The 18,884-nt window shown below is 36.6% G+C and overlaps 1 protein-coding gene and 1 long non-coding RNA gene across 3 annotated transcripts; one reads left to right on the top strand and one right to left on the bottom strand.

The window, feature by feature from the left end:
* Positions 1-1,756: 1,756 nt before the first annotated feature.
* LOC125096250 (uncharacterized) lies at positions 1,757-13,015 on the bottom strand. 2 transcript variants are annotated; one of them, XR_007126113.1, is made up of 3 exons: positions 12,383-13,015; positions 11,219-11,762; positions 1,757-1,806 (listed from the first exon to the last, which is right to left on the bottom strand). It is a non-coding gene; the product is annotated as an uncharacterized LOC125096250 (long non-coding RNA). The 2 variants fall into 2 exon arrangements; XR_007126114.1 differs by lacking the exon at positions 1,757-1,806 and adding an exon at positions 10,980-11,117.
* Positions 11,057-18,150, top strand: MSTN (myostatin). The gene is made up of 3 exons (XM_047723039.1): positions 11,057-11,558; positions 13,384-13,757; positions 15,785-18,150. The coding sequence occupies exons 1-3, from the start codon at positions 11,186-11,188 to the stop codon at positions 16,163-16,165; spliced, it is 1,128 nt and encodes a 375-aa protein (XP_047578995.1). The 5' UTR covers positions 11,057-11,185; the 3' UTR covers positions 16,166-18,150.
* Positions 18,151-18,884: the final 734 nt, after the last annotated feature.

Here is an 18,884-nt window from a genome sequence, read left to right as displayed (position 1 = left end):
AAACAGTCAATGGACAGACACCCCAAAATGACATAGGTAGGGCACACGAAAGGCCCATTTGGTTAAGCCACTGCCTTCAGCTCAGGTCATGATCCCAGGGTCCTGGGATGGAGCCCCCGAGCTGCTCCTTGCTCAGCGGGGAGCCTGCTTCTCCCTCTGCTTCCTGCTCCCCTGCCTGTGTGCTCTCTCCCTCTCTCTCTGACAAATAAATGAATAAAATCTTTAAAAAAAAAAAAGACATAGGTAATGAAATCTGCAGACAAGGATTTTAAAGCCAGTAAGACAAATAGCATAGGAGTCCACTCATAAGTGGAATTTAAGAAACAAAACAAATGGACAAAGAAAAAAGAGACAAACCCCCAAAACCCAAACTCTTCACTGTAGAGAGTGGATGGTTACCAGAGAGGGGGTAGTGGAGGATGGGTGAAGTAGGGGGGAGGGTTAGGGTACACTTACCACAAGCACCGAGTCATGTACAGAACCGCTGAACCACTAGACTGAACACCGGAAATTAATATGGCGCTGTCTGTTCACCAGAATTAAACATTTTTAAGACAAATAAAAATAAAAATAGAGGGCGCCTGGGTGGCTCAGTGGGTTGAGCCTCTGCCTTCAGCTCAGGTCATGATTTCGGGGTCTTGGGATCGAGTCATCGGGCATCGGGCTCTCTGCTCAGCGGGGGTCTGCTCCCCCCGCCTCTCGGTCTACTTGTGATCTCTGTCAAATAAATACATAAAATCTTTAAAAAAGTAAAAAAAAATAAAAATGGAGATACAGTTTGAAAGGAAATGGATAGAAAAAGATGTACAGTGCACACACTAATCCTAAGAAAGATGGAGTGGTCATATTACTATCAGAGCAGATTCTGAGAGAAGGAATATTACTAGAGATAAAGACGAGCATTGCATAACGATTATGGAGTCCGTTTAATTCATCAGGAAAGCATTACATTTTAAATGTGTGTGTGTCCAATTACACAGTTTCACAATACATGAAGCAAAAACTGGCAGAAATGAAAGGAGAGATAATCAAATCCATCATTATAGCTGGAGATTTCAATACTCCTCTCTAGTTACTGATAGAACAATAAATAGAAATAAGTAAGGTTATAGAAAACTACCTGACCCAATAGACATTTATTGAATTCTACGGGCAACAACAAAAAGATACACATTCGTTTCAAGTGCTCATGAAACATTCACCAAGATAGACCATTTGCTGGGTCACAATACCAACTTTAAAGTGTGCAAAACGATTGAAATCATAGAGTATGTTTTCTGATCAGAACAGAATGAAACTAGAAGTTGGTAACAAAAATATATCTAGTGAAATCTCTAAATATTTGGAAACTGAACAACACACTTGTAAATAACAGATTGGTGACAGAAATAATCAAAAGAAAAATTAGAAAATACTTTGTATTGTGCATGAATTTTGGGGGGTTTTCTTTGCCATACTGAAATTGAGAACTTTTACTGAGGCACATTTATCAAGCCCTACGTAGAAAAGATTGATAAATGTGACCAGTTCATTTTAAATTTTCCTCATGGCAAAGAAAACCTTAAACAAATTCATATGGATATACATGCCTAGACCGTATGACACCCACTCTAAAATTTACATGATGGTATTAAAAAATTACTCGCATTGGGGCGCCTGGGTGGCTCAGTGGGTTAAGCCGCTGCCTTCAGCTCAGGTCATGATCTCGGAGTCCTGGGATGGAGCCCCGCATCGGGCTCTCTGCTCTCTCGGGGAGCCTGCTTCCTCCTCTCTCTCTGCCTGCCTCTCTGCCTGCTTGTGATCTCTCTGTCAAAAAAAAAAAAAAAAAAAAAAAATTACTCGCATTTTCTTCTCATGTTTTCTGATTTCATTTTTGAGATTTAAATTTTTGATGTATATGAAATAATTGTCCCTGCTTTCATGGAGCTTACGGACTAGTGGCCAGGGGTCCACGTGACTTCTGGTCTGTCTCAGTACTAATACATACTGCATCTTTTTAATGGCCTAACTTAAAAAAGACACTGGTATCACTTACATGGTTTTCTTATATGCTGGGGTCTATTTTTTACTCTTTTTTTTTTCCCTGTGTTACTTCTGTACTTTTTTGTTTTCTGTCAATAACATGATATTTTAAATTAGCAGTCCTTAAAATGTTTTCATATCCATGAGTGTCAGTCCCCTCTCATTTCTCTAGCTTATCAAAATTTACCTAGCTATTCTGAAACATTTCTTACACTTAAAAATTGGTTGCTATTTTCAGGGGAAATTACATTGCATTTATGAACTAAAGAGAAGGGCATTTATGCAAAATTGAGTCTTCCCATTCATGAATAGGATGTGTTTCTCCATTTATTAAGAGTTCTAATATTTTCTTCATTTGGAGCAGCAGTTCTTTATCCGGTATTTTATAATCACTTGGATGGAAAAAAAATACCACTGTCTACGCCCTACCACCAAAGGTTTAATTGGTCTGGTTGGAGCAGAAGCCGTGTGTATTTGTTAAGAACTTAGCCCCAGTCAGGGCTAACAACTGCTGGACAGAGCCCACGTATTTCCAGCTAAGTTCTCCTTTGGTGGTGGTTATTTGGTTTAGTTTAGTTTTGGCTGTGATTTTGAGTGACATTTTTTCTTGTTCATTATATTTGCGAGTTGATTACTTTTGGCATAGAGAAAATCTGCGATTTCTGAGTATATTTGTTTTGTAACATGTCACCTTACTAAATTTGATTCGTATACTTTTTTCAGTTGATTCTTTAGTTTTTGTTTTGTTTTATTTTTTGGAGAGAGTGAGAGAGAGAGAGAGAGCACGAGTGGAGTAAGGGGTCGAGGGAGAGGAGAGAGAATCCTCATGGGGTTCCACACCCAGTGTGGAACCCAATGTAGGGTTCGATCTCATGACCTGAGCTGAAATCAAGAGGTGGAGGCTTCACCAACTGAGTCACCCAGGTGGCCCGCTTCTTTAGATTTTTTTTTTACAGGCATTAAATTATACCACCTGCAAAAATGACAATTTGCCTTTTATTGTATGTATGTATGTATTTATGGTCCTTTTTTTCTTCCCTATATTTATGCCTCTTATTCTACAATCTTGTCTTCTTGTCTTGACAATAATTCCCTAAAAATAACAAGTAATAGTTACAATTGAGGGTATCTTTAAAGTATTTCCGATTTTAATGAGATTATGTATAGTGTTTTATCATTAAACAATGCTGGTTTATCACTTCAACAAAATATCCAACTACTCATATTTTAGTGAAGGCTTTTAATAAAGAATGGTCTTAATTAAAGGACTTCTATTTAAATTCTGTCAGCGCTTTATAGGAATCTATTAAGACAGTCATGTTTTCTCCCTCCTTTTGCCTATTAATATGTTGAAAGATATTAAGAGATTTCAGACATTGGGCCACATTTGCGATGCTGGAACGACTGGGCTTGGCTTCAGGATGTTGTTCTTTTGAAGTGCTGCAGAATTCTGCTTGCTAATATCTGACTTGAAATTTTGTGTCAATGTTCTTTTCTTGCTTTCCTTGCCAGTTGTTAGCTTCAGTAGATGGTAGCTTAAAAATTTTTGTAAGCTTCCTGTATTCACTTATTTCCATTCTTTAGTTTATTTAAATTCTAGAAGAGTGGCTTCTGGGGTGTTTCGATGGTGACTCACAGTAAGAAATGCAGCTTTCAGAAGAGACCTGGTATAAATATGTCCACTGAACCAAGAGTTTCACGAATAATGTTTGCCTACTATGAGAATATACCTTATATTACTATATTTCAGTAAAAAAATGTTTACCTCAAAACACTATTTTGAAAAATACTATCTGTCCTTTGAAGATTTGGAAGAATCCTCTATAAAATGGCACTTTTCAGAGACTAATTCTTTGGTAATTATTCCATTTTCTTCCTTTGTTATGTTTTCTCTAGAAAAATCTTTATCATCTCAATTTTGCACAGGTGTTTACATTTATTTGCATAATACTCTTGCAATATACTCTTTTAATTCTTTAACTCTCTCACTGTGTCTGTAAATCCTTTTTAAATTTAAAATATCCATGCCTTATTTTATATTGATTAGCTTAGCTAGTGTATTATTTTTTTTCTCCTTAAAGAAGCAGGCCATAGGATTCATTCTACTGCTTTGCTATTTCTGACTCAATTTCTCATTTTACCGTTTTATTTTTCTTCTGCTTTTTAAGATTTAATTTGTAATCTATTTTGTAGTTCATTTGCTGGTTTTTTGAGTAAAATAATTTGATATTTCCATGTTTTCTAGTTTCATAATACCTTGTAAAGCTATAAATATCTGCTGAACACACTGGTAGTTGCATCCTACAGGTCTTGGTATATAATGTTTTAATTATTATTTTGTACAGATTCTACCATATCAGTTTTACTTCAATTTGTACCAAAGTTTCTTCTAAATAATTTTTGTATTTCCAAGTAATGGGGATGTTGATTTTTATTGTGGTTATTCATTTTATTCATTTTTGGTTAATTACATTATTATCAGAGAATGTGGTCTGAATTATTTTTAATTTCTGTAATTTACTGAGAGATTGAGTCTCAACAATAGTAAAACATTTGCCTTACTTATAGATTTTATTTAATACATTTCTGTATGTTCAAAAAAGAGAAAAAAATATATAAAACTGAGTTCAAGGTTTAAGTTCTTAACCTTGGAAAAATTGGTAGTACAAGTGATGTAGTTCTTAGAGTTCCCAGCAGGGGCCAGAATGTTCATATTAAATCTAATTAAATGAAAATTTTTTCCTATAATTAAAGGTGATATCTAACTTTTAAGCCAATAAGAAAAAAATCACCTAGAACTCTCTATGGTTAAAATTATCAAAAACTACTGACTTATTAGTCTGAAATTTCAAGAATGGAAGTATATAATTCAAAATATTGAAAATGGGTTCAACAGAAATAGTGACATTCTATTACAAAAGTTTGATCCCCAGGATCTGAGCAAATGAGCATTCAAAGTATGTTTAGTTAGTAGACACTAAAACTCCTATACTAATTGCCAAATGCAGGTCATTGGGTCTTTCAGTTGCCAAGCCAGACCATGGACTGATTCCAAGAACAAAGGGCACCACTGTGGCATTGACCCAGGAAATTGAGCACTGACCTTATTTGTTAATTTTAGAACATTAAAAAAAAAAATCTTAACTCAATATAAAAGAAGTACTTGGTGCTTCAAAAGTATTTCAATGCAAATTGCCTTTGTAAATCAAATCAGCTTTTTAAAATGTAATTCTAATTTAAGTCATAAGTCATGTAACCTTTCTCTGGGTCTCAGTTTCTCCATCTGTGCATAAATAGATTAGACGTAATAATCTTAAAATCTATATGCTTCTAAAATTCAGAGTTTTATCCTTAGGCAAAAAGCCTCCTTTTTTTTTTTTTTCTCGTTTCCAATGCTGGCATAGTATCTATCATAAACCAGTGCTAGTAAGTGCTTAATGAACAAATAAATGACAAAATGTCAAAATGAATACATCTTTTTGAAGAGTTCTTTCTAGGAATTTACAAAAGAATTTGGAAATAGAATGCTTCTGAAAGCCAATAATCTATGAATTATGAAAAACTATGCTTTAGGCTATTCCCAAAAAATATGAAAACATTTTCTGAATACTCTTGGAAGGAATGGAATTTTTCTAAGGTTATCACTACTCCCAAGACACTAACTGAGTAAAAAGGAGCTAAAAGATATTTAAAGTGTTTTAAGACTTTACATCTTAAAACCTCAACCAAAAAATTTAAAGAAATTATTTTTTTATTTCCAGAAACATAGTCTTTGTTGAATTTATTGTGGTTTCCAAAGGTCCCCCAAAACAAAGCCCTAAATATTGCAAGATTTTCTCTCAGGAAGTGGTTGTTTCCTGGAAAGCGTAACTCAACAATAAGGGTAAAGATTTTAAAACTAAAGACATGTCTTTGCCAGTTTAATCTATATTGTCATCTGCTCTGGAAACCATGAGTTTGTTCTAAAGTAAATCAAAACATCATGAAGGAAAGCAGTTATCAAAAATAATGAAAATTAACTTATTATAGTTCTCATTTGTAAATTTAAAAAATGTGACTTCATTAAATTTTGCAGGCAGAAGTTTGTGTCTTCTTAATCCAGGGAGGTGGGTGATGTGTGGAAGGGCAGGCTGAAGGCAAGCGTGTGCTGTAGCAAACTGGAGTCCCGCGGAAGGCCAGTGTCACTCCCGGCAGGCGGTCTAGAACATTCCTGGTCTGGAACGTTCCTGGTTCCTGCATGCTGTGTCTCCACTCGTGCACTCAACATAAACAACAAAACCAAATTTACCTCCAGTAAAAAGGGATCAAGTCATGACTCACAGACTTTTTTCAAACTAAGCCACTGTCTTCAGGCAAAGAACTTAAGTAGCTAAGCTTATCTGCTGTTGATAAAATAAGGAAGTTATTTGAGCCAGGTTCTCAAGGCTGAATAACGTAAAGATGACTTTCAAAGAAAAAATAATTTTTTGAGAACTCCCACAAATAAAAGTTAACCCTTATCATATTAGATGGCACTTGAAGCCAACTTGATTATAGTAAACAAACAAAAACCAAACCAAACAAAAAACCCTCCCCAACTGTAAATACTGTATTTGCAGACTGTAGAAAACGGAGACGTTGAAGTAGTACTCTGATACAAGGTAGTTACCTAGATGAGCGAGAATACCATAGAGAACTGAGTTTTATGAAATTATTTATGGAATTCACAGATGCCCCTGGGGGCTAAAGAACTTAATTTAAGAGAACATTCTGGGAAATAGGTTGACTTCTCGCCCACCTTGGCTGTCTACTCAGAGTTATGCCTTACTAGTTAAACTGCGGGGATAAACTCTATCCTAGTTTCGGGGGGAAGGCTCCTTCCTGCTCAGATGAGAAGAAAGGAGGTAGAGAAGGATCACTGAGAAACTTAGTCCTTTATGGAAAAGGATGCAAAGGAGAAGGTGAAAGACTCTGGCACATATGATCAGTTCACAGCTCTCCCCACTAGGTCAAGGCAAAAAAGATGGTTCTGCATTTGCCTTGCTTAAACACACACACACACACACACACACACACACACACTGCTCTTTTGAAAATTTTTTTCTCTTCTCTGACTTCCTTTGCTGCTCCTGAAAATCAAATTGATCTAAATATGACCTGCGTTGGGTAAGGGTCCTGGTCTTAAGTTCTGCTGCTGCTGCTTCTTCTTTTTCCCAGTAGGCTCCATGCCCACCCAACATGGAACTTGAACTCACAACCCTGAGGTCAACACCTGAGCTGAGATCAGGACTCAGACTCTTAACCAACTTTGCCACCCAGGAGCACCTGTTCCTAAGGTCTTCAAGAGTGGTGTTGGAACCGGCACGGCCACGCCCCAGCAAGGTCCTCCTTGAGTGTCTGTGGGTGGTCGTGATCACCAAATGCAAAAGCTCCACTGGATTGTTCAAATGCTCATTGCTCTACGAGAGAACGACTGGAGGCAGCAAAGACACAAGGACCTGTAACACCAGTCTCCCCTGCCAGTTGGTGTAAGAGGGACCCCAGGAGAAAAGTTACAAACCATAGTCAGAGCAAACTAAAAGCACAACCAGAGTCACTTAGAAAGGCTATATGGAACTAATTATATCTTTTGAAAAATTAGGAAGTTAATGTTTTTTTGTATTTAAGGAGACATTCAACCACTTATTACTTTAATTATTCAGGCAATACCCTTTTTCCAATGTAATTATGTGCTAGGTGTTGGACCAAGCGCTAAAGACACAAAAATGAACAAAAGAATTCCCTTCCTTTAAGAGCTCATAATCTGTCTGGGGGAAGGAGGAGTACAGGCAGAATGGCAAGTGAGGGGAAAAAGCAAACAATTGAGAACTGTAATAATAGAGGCAGGTACAACCTATACAATGCCAGCACTAGGTCTTTGAGTCAAGCATCTTTTTTTTCCAATGGAAAAATGAGGAAGCTACATTATGACTATTTTTGATTCTCTGTATTTCACATCTATGATAAATAAACTGGAGTTTATTGCAAAGGAAAGGAGAAATTGCATTTCGAAGTTTTTCTTTTCTTTTCTTTTTAAAGATTAATTTATTCACTGTAGAGAGAGAGATAGAAAGCAGGGGAAGGGCAGAGGGAGAGGGAGAGAGTCTCCTTCAGCCCTTCAGCACTATGCACTGGGACCATGTTAAACAGAATTGCCCAAGAAAAGCCCACCCGCCAAAAATGTGAAAAACATGGTACTAAGTAGATTGTGAAAAGGGCATTGTTTACAGTGTGAAAGCTGAAACCAGGCAGAGCATTGTCTTGTCTGACCTTGGCTGGGAACCTGTGTGTTGGAAGATTCAAATTTTTACCATTCTGCGCATGTGCATGAGTGACCACAAAATCATCCTGTGTACTGATTTTGGAGGTTAAAAATAAATTCTAGCAAGTAGACAAATTTGTAAATATGGAATCCATGAGCGATGAGCATTGGTTGTATGTGGAAAAGACAACCTTTGTTTGCTTTATTCTAGGTAGTAAAAATAAAGAGCTGGGGGACGCCTGGGTGGCTCAGTGGGTTAAAGCCTCTGCCTTCGGCTCAGGTCATGATCCCAGGGTCCTGGGATTGAGCCCTGCATAGGGCTCTCTGCTCGGCAGGGAGTCTGCTTCCCTTCTTCTCTCTCTGCCTGCCTCTCTGCCTAACTTGTGATCACTGTCTGTCAAATAAATAAATAAAATCTTTAAAAAAAAATAAATAAAGGGGCGCCTGGGTGGCTCAGTGGGTTAAAGCCTCTGCCTTCGGCTCAGGTCATGGTCCCAGGGTCCTGGGATCGAGCCCCACATCGGGCTCTCTGCTCTGCAGAAAGCCTGCTTCCTCCTCTCTCTCTCTCTCTGCCTGCCTCTCTGCCTACTTGTGATCTCTGTCTGTCAAATAAATAAATAAAATCTTTTAAAAAAATAAATAAATAAGAAGCTGAAATATGCCAGCAATAGGCTACCTTAAGAAATTTTGGTCTCTGAGAATTGATAACTGGCAGCTACAATCTAAAGCAGTTGTGGTTCATGGGGAGGATGTATTTAAGCATGACCTCAAACCTCTCTGCAGGAAACGAAGACTGAGCACTCCAGGGGCACTTATCACTTACTACATGACAGGCACTGTATTCAGCAATTTACATGCACTATGAAATTACATCCTCCAAAGTTCTCGGAGGAAGCTCATAGGTTAGAGAAGTTAAGGGCCTTACCCATTATCACGTAGTTAGAAGTGGCAACACTGAGACTTGAACTCAGGTCCCCCTGATTCCAGAGCCCGAATTCCCAACTGCTAGGCAAATCTAATCAAGTTTTTTTTTTTTCTTTCTTTCTTTCTTTTTTTTTTTTTTTTGAAGTTCAACTTAACTCAGAAGTGTATAGGAGCATTATGTTACAACGATTATAACGTTACCAGGATTTATACATAGAAAAACAGATTTACCAAATAAAACTTTATAAGCCTGATCTGATATTGTTCCACAAGCAAAAGTATCTGAAATCCTTCAGGGCATCTGGTTTGTGTCTGGGTTTCCTTAATCTTTAATGATGGGCAAATCTAATGCATTATGTAAGGCCATTTTTTCTCAAGAGATGTAGATACCTCTTAAGAATTTGATGAAAATGCATTAACTTTTCAGGCTACTGAGTTGCATTTTAGTGCACTGAGGTGGTAAATGAGTGTACAATGTGCAAAAGTGGTAGTGACCTAAAAAATAAATATTTGATATGAGCCACTGCATTCTCTTGAGGCGGGGGAGGAAGAATAATGGACTAAGTCTCCCCGGAGTCCTTAGCTTCCTAAAAAGGAGCAGGAAGAAGAAATCTCCTGTGGCTTAGAAACGGCTTGTTTCTCACTGGCTCGGTTTGCTTAGCTCTTTACCAGCTCATGTGGTTAGATCTCGTGGCTCCCTGAGCTAAGGTTGAGAGTTTGATCCCTACACAGGCCATTTACATTTGGAGAACAAAAAGCTCCATTCTCTGCTCCCAGACCTTATCCCAAATCCCTGCCAGGTGTCTGCCCTCTGGTCAAAATGAGATACTGGCAAAGGGGTGCGAACCAATTATAGTGTTGGGGGACAAAAAATGGCGCCCCCTTACTATGGTGCTCTTTTGCTTGCATGTGCCACAGCATTCTGACATAATTTATGGAGAACACATACTATGCTTTTTACCTTTATCAATGGAAATCTGAGGAAACTGTGGTAAGTGCTGCATTGCCCGTCATAAACCCCATTATCTTCTTATTCTAAGTTCAGAGATTTTTCTACTAGTTGACATTATCCTCTTGGTAATAAGCAATGAAAAAACAGATCTTCTAATTAATATTAATCTGCAACTTTAGAATAGGAAATAGCTGAATAGTAATTGGCCAAAAACTGAGCACAATCTTTATATTAAAAAAACATTAAATTATTTCAAAATAATTCCATGTATAACTTTATAATAAGTTGATTTTTAAAACACCTAAGCACTTAATCAAGTTTCTCCAATTATAGCTGAAAATCTTTTACTTGTACCACAATCTTACCTTTTCTTTTAATTCAGGTCTTCAGTACTTAAATTCATATTTCCCTAATTACACAGCACTAAACATAATTTAATACAATAAATAAAATTCTTTTTACTTCAAATCCTTGTATAAATAATAGATAATCATTTTAACTTTTGAGGAAACAACATTTCAACTTTTTAAGTATGAAGTGTAAAACTAAGATTTACCTATTTAAATTACAGCTTGAATTTCACATAAAAAGATTAATCAGATTTAAATGTACTTTCTATTATTGTTAACATAGACTTTAATTCTTCAAATGTCACATATATCTTTCATTATTTGTAGATTTATTTCTTTTATGAAGTAGTCGAATGAATCAGCTCACCCTTGACTGTAACAAAATACTGTTCGGTGACTTGTGACAGACAGGGTTTTAACCTCTGACAGCGAGATTCATTGTGGAGCAAGAGCCAATCATAGATCCTGACGACACTTGTCTCATCAAAGTTGGAATATAAAAAGCCACTTGGAATACAGTATAAAAGATTCACTGGTGTGGCAAGTTGTCCCTCAGACTGTACAGGCATTAAAACTTTGCTTGGCATCACTCAGAAGCAAAACAAGAGTAAAAGGAAGAAATAAGAACAAGGAAAAAGATTGTACTGATTTAAAATCATGCAGAAACTGCAAATTTATGTTTATATTTACCTGTTCATGCTGATTGTCGCTGGTCCAGTGGATCTAAATGAGAACAGTGAGCAAAAAGAAAATGTGGAAAAAGAGCGGCTGTGTAATGCATGTACTTGGAGACAAAACACTAAATCTTCAAGGATAGAAGCCATAAAAATTCAAATCCTCAGTAAACTTCGCCTGGAAACAGCTCCTAACATCAGCAAAGATGCTATAAGACAACTTTTGCCCAAAGCTCCTCCGCTCCGGGAACTGATTGATCAGTACGATGTCCAGAGAGATGACAGCAGCGATGGCTCTTTGGAAGACGATGATTACCACGCCACGACGGAAACCATCATCACCATGCCCACCGAGTGTGAGTAGCCCTCTTAGCGTATATCGACAGTTCTGCTGACTGCGGTTCTAGTGTTTATGAGAAACAGATCTATTTTCAGGCTCTTTTAACAAGCTGTTGGCTTGTATGTAAGTAGGAAGGAAGAAAAAGAAATCTTTTTCAAGATTTCATGCAAAATACACTAATGAGACTGAAGTCTGGGGCATTATTTGTTTCGCTGGAGAGCTAGAAAGCCAAGAGGAAATAAAAATTAAACGCTTGCATGGCACTCGTGTTTAGTTTAATATAACAAGCATAACGTGCTTACGCTTCCACGGCTTAGGGCTACCAAGGCAATGCTTGGGAGATACTACAAGCAATGTTAAAACCTTATGTGAAATTCCATAATTGCATTCAGTTGCCTGAAATATGCATTTGAAATAATGAGGATTTCCCCCCTCTAATAATAGAGAAAGGGCTTCTTTTGAGCATTTGCTAAATGCCTAGAACTTCTGTTATTCAAAACCATTTCTCACAGTGTTATGTTCTTCACAAATTAAAATATTTAATTTTGAAAGCTAGGACACTGGAGAGTAAAAAAAAAAAAAGTTTAAAAAAATTTGATGTATGAGGAAGACCAGTGATGAAGTAAACACAGCATACTGATCATCATGAGCTAAGTGTCAGAAAATGCCTGGGAAATACACATTTTAATTAAGTAGGCTATGGCTTACAGAGTCCCACTTATACCTTGACTGCGGCACTATTACCGGGAGACCCTGGTGTGCGTAACTCCGGGCAGGCACACTGCTTCATAAGCCTCTAAAACATTGTTTTCGTCTTCATGAGAGGGAGGAAGCGCTTACCTGCGGTACGTACCTTGCTTCTGAAAGGTGGTGCATTTCACCCCATCCCTTTTGCGGTCACAGAGCTCTGAACTCTGCTCAAGGAAAGGCAGACAGGCACCTCCACCCGGAAGGCAAGACAAGCAAGCTTTTATGCCATGTGCCTGGGGTCCTGCTTTAAACAGTGCTTTTTACACTTTGAACTGGACTGGAAACAGTTTCAAAATGTTCTTTTCCTTATTAGGTAGTCACGTTATAACGCAGCAAATAATTTTCCTTCAAGGCCCTGCTATCAAACAGTCCTGGAGGACATTCCCCTGATTTGTAAACAATCTTGGAAAAACAGAGGACAGAAACTGCTCCTGCTTCTGCTTACAATGACAACCTGGCTCTGAGGACAGTATTTTCTAACTTCTGAGACAGCCTGAATGTAACATTCACATTTTTGGGCTAATTACCTGATTCGTTTTGTTGCTTTAGGCTTCTTCCAGAGCCAAAATGTAGCAGATGTGCTATATTTTCTACTAATTCCCCAGGCTCAGCTAGCTGCTCAGTGTGTCTTGTCCCCAGGTGATTCAGGCCTGGGGGAAGGGTTCCTCCTTCCAGACTGATTGGTGCAGCTGCTCAGTCAGTGTAACTACTCAGATTCCCAAAGAATTCTAAGTGGATGTTCCTGCACGGTGTCTCTTGTTCTCTCTAATCACCATCATTTTAAAATTTCATCCACTCTTCATTCTTTCATAGAATTCTCTTAGTCCACGCTTCTCTGGAGAGGGAGTAGATTCCTTATAAATAGCCGAAAAAAATATGTATGTAAAAAATTCTGAAAAGCCGCTGAAAAGTAATTATTTTCTTTGATATTTTTCTGACTTATGAATGAAATTCTGCGTGGTTTTTCACTTTAAAATATGCATTTACTATTCCAGTGGGGAAAAATGTTTACCAATTTATATAAAGGGACTTGCTCATTTTTTATGAGAAATAATTTCCATAACTATTTTTCTTTTCTTATTCATTTATAGCTGATCTTCTCATGCAAGTGGAAGGAAAACCCAAATGTTGCTTCTTTAAGTTTAGCTCTAAAATACAGTATAATAAAGTAGTAAAGGCCCAACTGTGGATATATCTAAGACCCGTCAACACTCCTACAACGGTGTTTGTGCAGATCCTGAGACTCATCAAACCCATGAAAGACGGTACAAGGTATACTGGAATCCGATCTCTGAAACTTGACATGACCCCAGGCACTGGAATTTGGCAGAGCATCGATGTGAAGACAGTGTTGCAAAATTGGCTCAAACAGCCAGAATCCAACTTAGGCATTGAAATCAAAGCTTTAGATGAGAATGGTCATGATCTTGCTGTAACCTTCCCAGGACCAGGAGAAGATGGGCTGGTAAGTGATAACTGAAAATACCACCTAGCAACAAACATTGTTACATTTTTATAAATTATGTGAATGAATAATAGTGAAAAAATCACCACCCATTTCCTAGGCTTACAAGAGAGACAAAGGTTATCTTACCCCAACGGTAGCCCTGTACCTAATAAAAGTAGGGTGTCTAATTTCATATTCTATGAAACACCCTCTTGATACTTTTATTTTGCATGAAGATTTAAAAAAACAGTTATGCCATGGTCCTTAGCTTCTGAGGGAGTTCTTCTGAATTGGAGTTGAAATATAAATTGCTTTTCATTGATATGTTACATGGTTACATGAATATAAATGTGAAATCTTCATAGTGGATTCTACTACAGATCCAACAAATCAAAACTTTTCTTTCCTCTGAAGAATGCCAAATGTGTTGAAATTTTTTGGTTTAAATAAGCAGAAAAAACAAACTTGAAAAATTACAGTGAAAATTAAATGCTTTTATATATAGCAGTTAACTAAGTATGATAGGTTTAGGCTTACATCTTATTAAATATAGTATACTTAAGGTCCTTCATGATAAATATGTTGATGATATTGCAGACTGTCCATGCACTGATGTATATGTAGATAACTTTGTGAATTACCACTAATAACATTTAAATTTCCAGGCTAGTTAACCTTTATTACCTAGCTTATTTCTAAGCTGCCTTACCATTTTTGTGCTAGAGTTTACTTAAGTAATGCCAACTAATTTAATAATATCAGGCCATGCAGATGACAATACTTCACATATCATAAACATTTATAAAAAACTATTTTAATCCCTAGTATAAATTTAGAGTTACTCACTCTTCTGGCTTACCTGTGCTTTCCTGAACTTATTTAATGTGACCATCTTTTTATTTCCATCTATTGACATAATGTGGAACAGAAGATTATACTTGCAAACAATAAAGGCTATCTTTCTAAGTTTTTAAATGTTTTGGTTGTAAAGAGTACATTATTAGTAAGTCAATCTACTTTGAGTAAAAACATATTCTTTAGAAGTTTATATAGTTTTCCAAAAGATTTGTCTTTGAATATGCTACCTAAAATGTGACTGACTCACAAAATGATGCTATTTTTAAAATAATGTTAAATAACAATAATTACCAGGTCTATTTTGATTTTGATATAGGATAAAAACTTATGAATTATTTAAGAAAGTATTCTTTTTTACAGGTAGCTTTTTAATGATTAACGTTGGTAATGTGACAGAAGCTTTAAGCATTATTAAACAGATTATTATTAAACAAATTAAATAAAATTATTAATGACACATTCCTCAGATTTTTCTATATAAAAGGAAAAGTCTCAAATGCATTAAGAGATGGGGGCAAGGGAGGAACCAGCAAATTATTGTTTAAATTTATGAACAGAAACATTCTTCAGTGAAAGAATGAAGTGAAATAATATTGTATTTTCTGAATCTGTGCCTTGCTCTCTTAAAAGTTTTTCTTTCCGACCCAATATGCATACCACTCCGTTCACTACCCTACCTTTCTTCTTCCTGCTACAACCCATGTAGTGCTGGGCGGTGTTCAGAGCCAAGTTCCCCCGAGTAAAGATCCAGGGAACAGAGGAAGGAGGAGTCCAGCTATTCCTCCAGGAGTCCTCAGACGTTTTTAGCCAACACATTTCATTAGGAAGAGAGAGAACGAACCTCTTCCTTCCTCTGTTCTGTCTTCCCTCCTCTTCCCCTTTCCTCCCTCTGTCCCTTTATTCCCATAAATACTGTCAGAACATCTCTCATGTGCCAGGAAGCTGGGGAAAACAGAAATTAAAAAGACATAGATCTGACTGCAGGGAGTTAGAATTGCTGTTACATTCTTGGGAGCCATAAGGGAGGAATTGAGCCCGGTGTAAAGTAAAATTCCTTAAGTCTCTGTCTTTGAAAAATAAATGTTGTATAAGCAAAATGATTAGTTTCTTCAATAATGACTTCTGGAGGGAGGGAAGCGTTTCGGGACCTCTTACTATTACTGATGGTTCTTTTCCTTCTCACCCAGAATCCCTTTTTAGAAGTCAAGGTGACAGACACACCGAAAAGGTCCAGGAGAGATTTTGGGCTTGACTGTGACGAGCACTCAACAGAATCTCGGTGCTGTCGTTACCCCCTGACTGTGGACTTTGAAGCTTTTGGATGGGATTGGATTATTGCTCCCAAAAGATACAAGGCCAACTACTGCTCTGGAGAGTGTGAATTTGTGTTTTTACAAAAATATCCCCATACTCATCTTGTACACCAGGCAAACCCCAGAGGCTCGGCAGGCCCCTGCTGTACCCCCACAAAGATGTCGCCCATTAATATGCTATATTTTAATGGCAAAGAACAAATAATATACGGGAAGATTCCAGCCATGGTGGTAGATCGCTGTGGGTGCTCATGAGATTTATACTTGGTTCATAATTTCCTAAACCATGGAAGGCCTTCCCCTCAACAATTTCGAAACTGTGAAATTATGTACATGGGCTATAAGCCGAGAGTATGCTACAGTCACTTACGCACAAGCTCCATCTATGGACTAAGAGAGAGAATATATGCAATGGTTGGCATTTAACCATCAGAATAAACCACACGATAACAAGCCTTAATGATTTCCAGGGTTTTTGAACTAGGAGATCAAATTACGTTTATGTCCGTATATATTACAGCACATCCAGGTAAATGAAGCAATTCTCCTTGTGTTCTGGTGAATTAAAGGAGTATGCTTCAAAGCCTATTTCTTTACAGTATCATTTAATATCTACAGAAAAACCTATAGTATTGGTAAAATGCAGGGTTGTTATATACCATCATTTGAATCGTCCTTAAACACTTGAATTTATATTGTATGATAGCATACTTGGTAAGATGAAATTCCACAAAAATAGGGATGGTACCCCATTTGTAAGTCCCCAGCCCTATTGTGATCGGTACAGTACATTAACAATCCATGCCAATGGTGCTAATACAATATGCTGAATGGCTGATTTTATCAGGTTTATCAAATAAAAAACATTCAGTAAAATAATAAGTTTCTCCTTTCTTAAGGTGCATTTTCACACTCCTCCAAATGGGGAATGGATTTTCTTTAATGAAAGAAGAATCATTTTTCTAGAGGTCAGCATTCAATTCTGTAGCATACTTGAAGAAACTGTGTTATCTTAAAGGGCAGCCAAAAAGTATTCATTTTTAATCAGGATTTCAAAATTACAGCCTGCCTTTGCAACACTGCAGTTTTTATGATAAAATAATGGAAATGGCTGATTCTATCAATATTGTATAAAAAGACTTTGAAACAGTTGCATTTATGTAATATGTATACAAAATTGTTTTGTAAATAAGTGTCTCCTTTTTTATTTACTTTGGTATATTTTTATGGTAAGCACATTTCAAATTAAGTATTAAGGCACAGAGATATGTCATGTATCACAGAAAAGCAACTGCTTATATTTCAGAGCAAATTCACAGATTAAATAGTGGTCTGAAAACTCCATATGCTAATGGTTAGATGGTTATATTACAATCATTTTATATTTTTTTACATTATTAACATTCACTTACAGATTCATGATGGCTGTATCATGTGAATGTGAAATTTCAATGGTTTACTGTCATTGTATTCAAATCTCAACGTTCCATTATTATCATACTTATATTATTAAACATCCCAAAATGGTTTAACTCTATTATCTCAAATGCAAAATAATAAACTGATGATATCTTAACAAGAATTGTTAATCTTATTATATAATTTGATAATGAATATATTTCTGCATATATTTACTTCTATTTTGTAAATCAGGATTTTGTTAATCAAATTCATTGTACTTATGACTAAGTGAAATTATTTCTTACACTTAATGTGTAGAAACAATATAAATTATATTAAAGTGTTTTCACCTTTTTTGAAAGATACAACAGTTTTATGTTATAATGACTAATTCTGGATTTCTGACTTCACTTTTAGCATAAAAGTTTGGTTTGGGAATTTCAGGTCTGCTACTAGAGTTCTCATGAGTGAAATTCTTGTTAAATTGGTTCTGGTTAAGTTGCTTTAAATATATGAAAGAAAGGACTAGTTATACTTGTTTCATTTCTCTTTATCTTGACCTGAAAACTATTTATATGTTTTCATAGGTTCAATTTCCAAATGCATTGCAGTTGGCAAGGGTATATAGTCCTAGAGTTACAAGTTCTAGTGAAATCACAGGGACACAGGGAAGCTGCATTTTTTTCTTAGCACTTAATGATACTGGCACATTTATCTGAGCTTTGAGGGCATAATTTTCAAATTAAATTGAAAAACAATTATAAAGTATCTAGAAATCCTTAAGTGTAACATTGTATATAATGCCTTTGAAGTGAAGTGGACTCTTCACTACTCCTTATCAGTTTAGTAACTTAGCTATAAAGCAGTCACTAAATCTAATGGAAGAGGTTATTAAAATTCTACCTAGTGTATGGCTCCTAAATAAGTAATTTATAATTAAAATAAGTAATTTATAATTAATATAAATGTGATTTTTAACCATCAATGATATTACAGCAATTTACACTCATACAAACAAGTGTACTTTTTTAAGTTTTAATACTGAGACGTTTAACATCGACGAGCCTGGAGCTGTCTCTGTGAATGGGACGAACGATGGGGATGAAGGGAGGCCACTTCAAATTACACACACTAGAAGCTACTTCTAGGGTCATGAATATACCTGATCCAGAAGTCTGGGTCAGTAGGCCCATGAACATACCTTAGGCTCTGGAGGACAAATAACTGGGGACTTTGACCTCTACGGGGTGAGGAAGGAACACCTTCATTTTCTAGACCCCATTACAGAACTCCCTAATCTTTACACTCATCCTTCCCATGCAGCCCCAGGATCCCATCACCAATTTCACCATGTGGTAGCCCTCTTGAAACCAATATGACCATGAAAAAACATCAGGACCAATGTCTTTTGTGACAGGACCTGGGCATTTCCTTTTCTATTTTGCCTGTGTCCCAGAAATGGCAAGTGTACTCATCACTTTCATTTAAGTATCCCAAGAATATTCACTTATATCATACTAATCTCTGAGATTTTCAGAAAACACCATGTGAAATTCGATGTGGTGCATCAGTT

Source organism: Lutra lutra, chromosome 3, assembly GCF_902655055.1.
Source record: "Lutra lutra chromosome 3, mLutLut1.2, whole genome shotgun sequence".
NCBI classification, from domain to species: Eukaryota; Metazoa; Chordata; class Mammalia; order Carnivora; family Mustelidae; genus Lutra; species Lutra lutra.
Note: the sequence above shows the minus strand (reverse complement) of the source record. Positions and strands in the feature narration are given on the sequence as shown.

Coding starts and splice junctions, on each gene's coding strand:
- MSTN (XM_047723039.1), top strand. CDS start 11,186: ATGCAGAAACTGCAAATTTATGTTTATATTTACCTGTTCATGCTGATT. Junction 11,559..13,383: donor CATCACCATGCCCACCGAGT/GTGAGTAGCCCT, acceptor ATTCATTTATAG/CTGATCTTCTCATGCAAGTG. Junction 13,758..15,784: donor GACCAGGAGAAGATGGGCTG/GTAAGTGATAAC, acceptor CTTCTCACCCAG/AATCCCTTTTTAGAAGTCAA.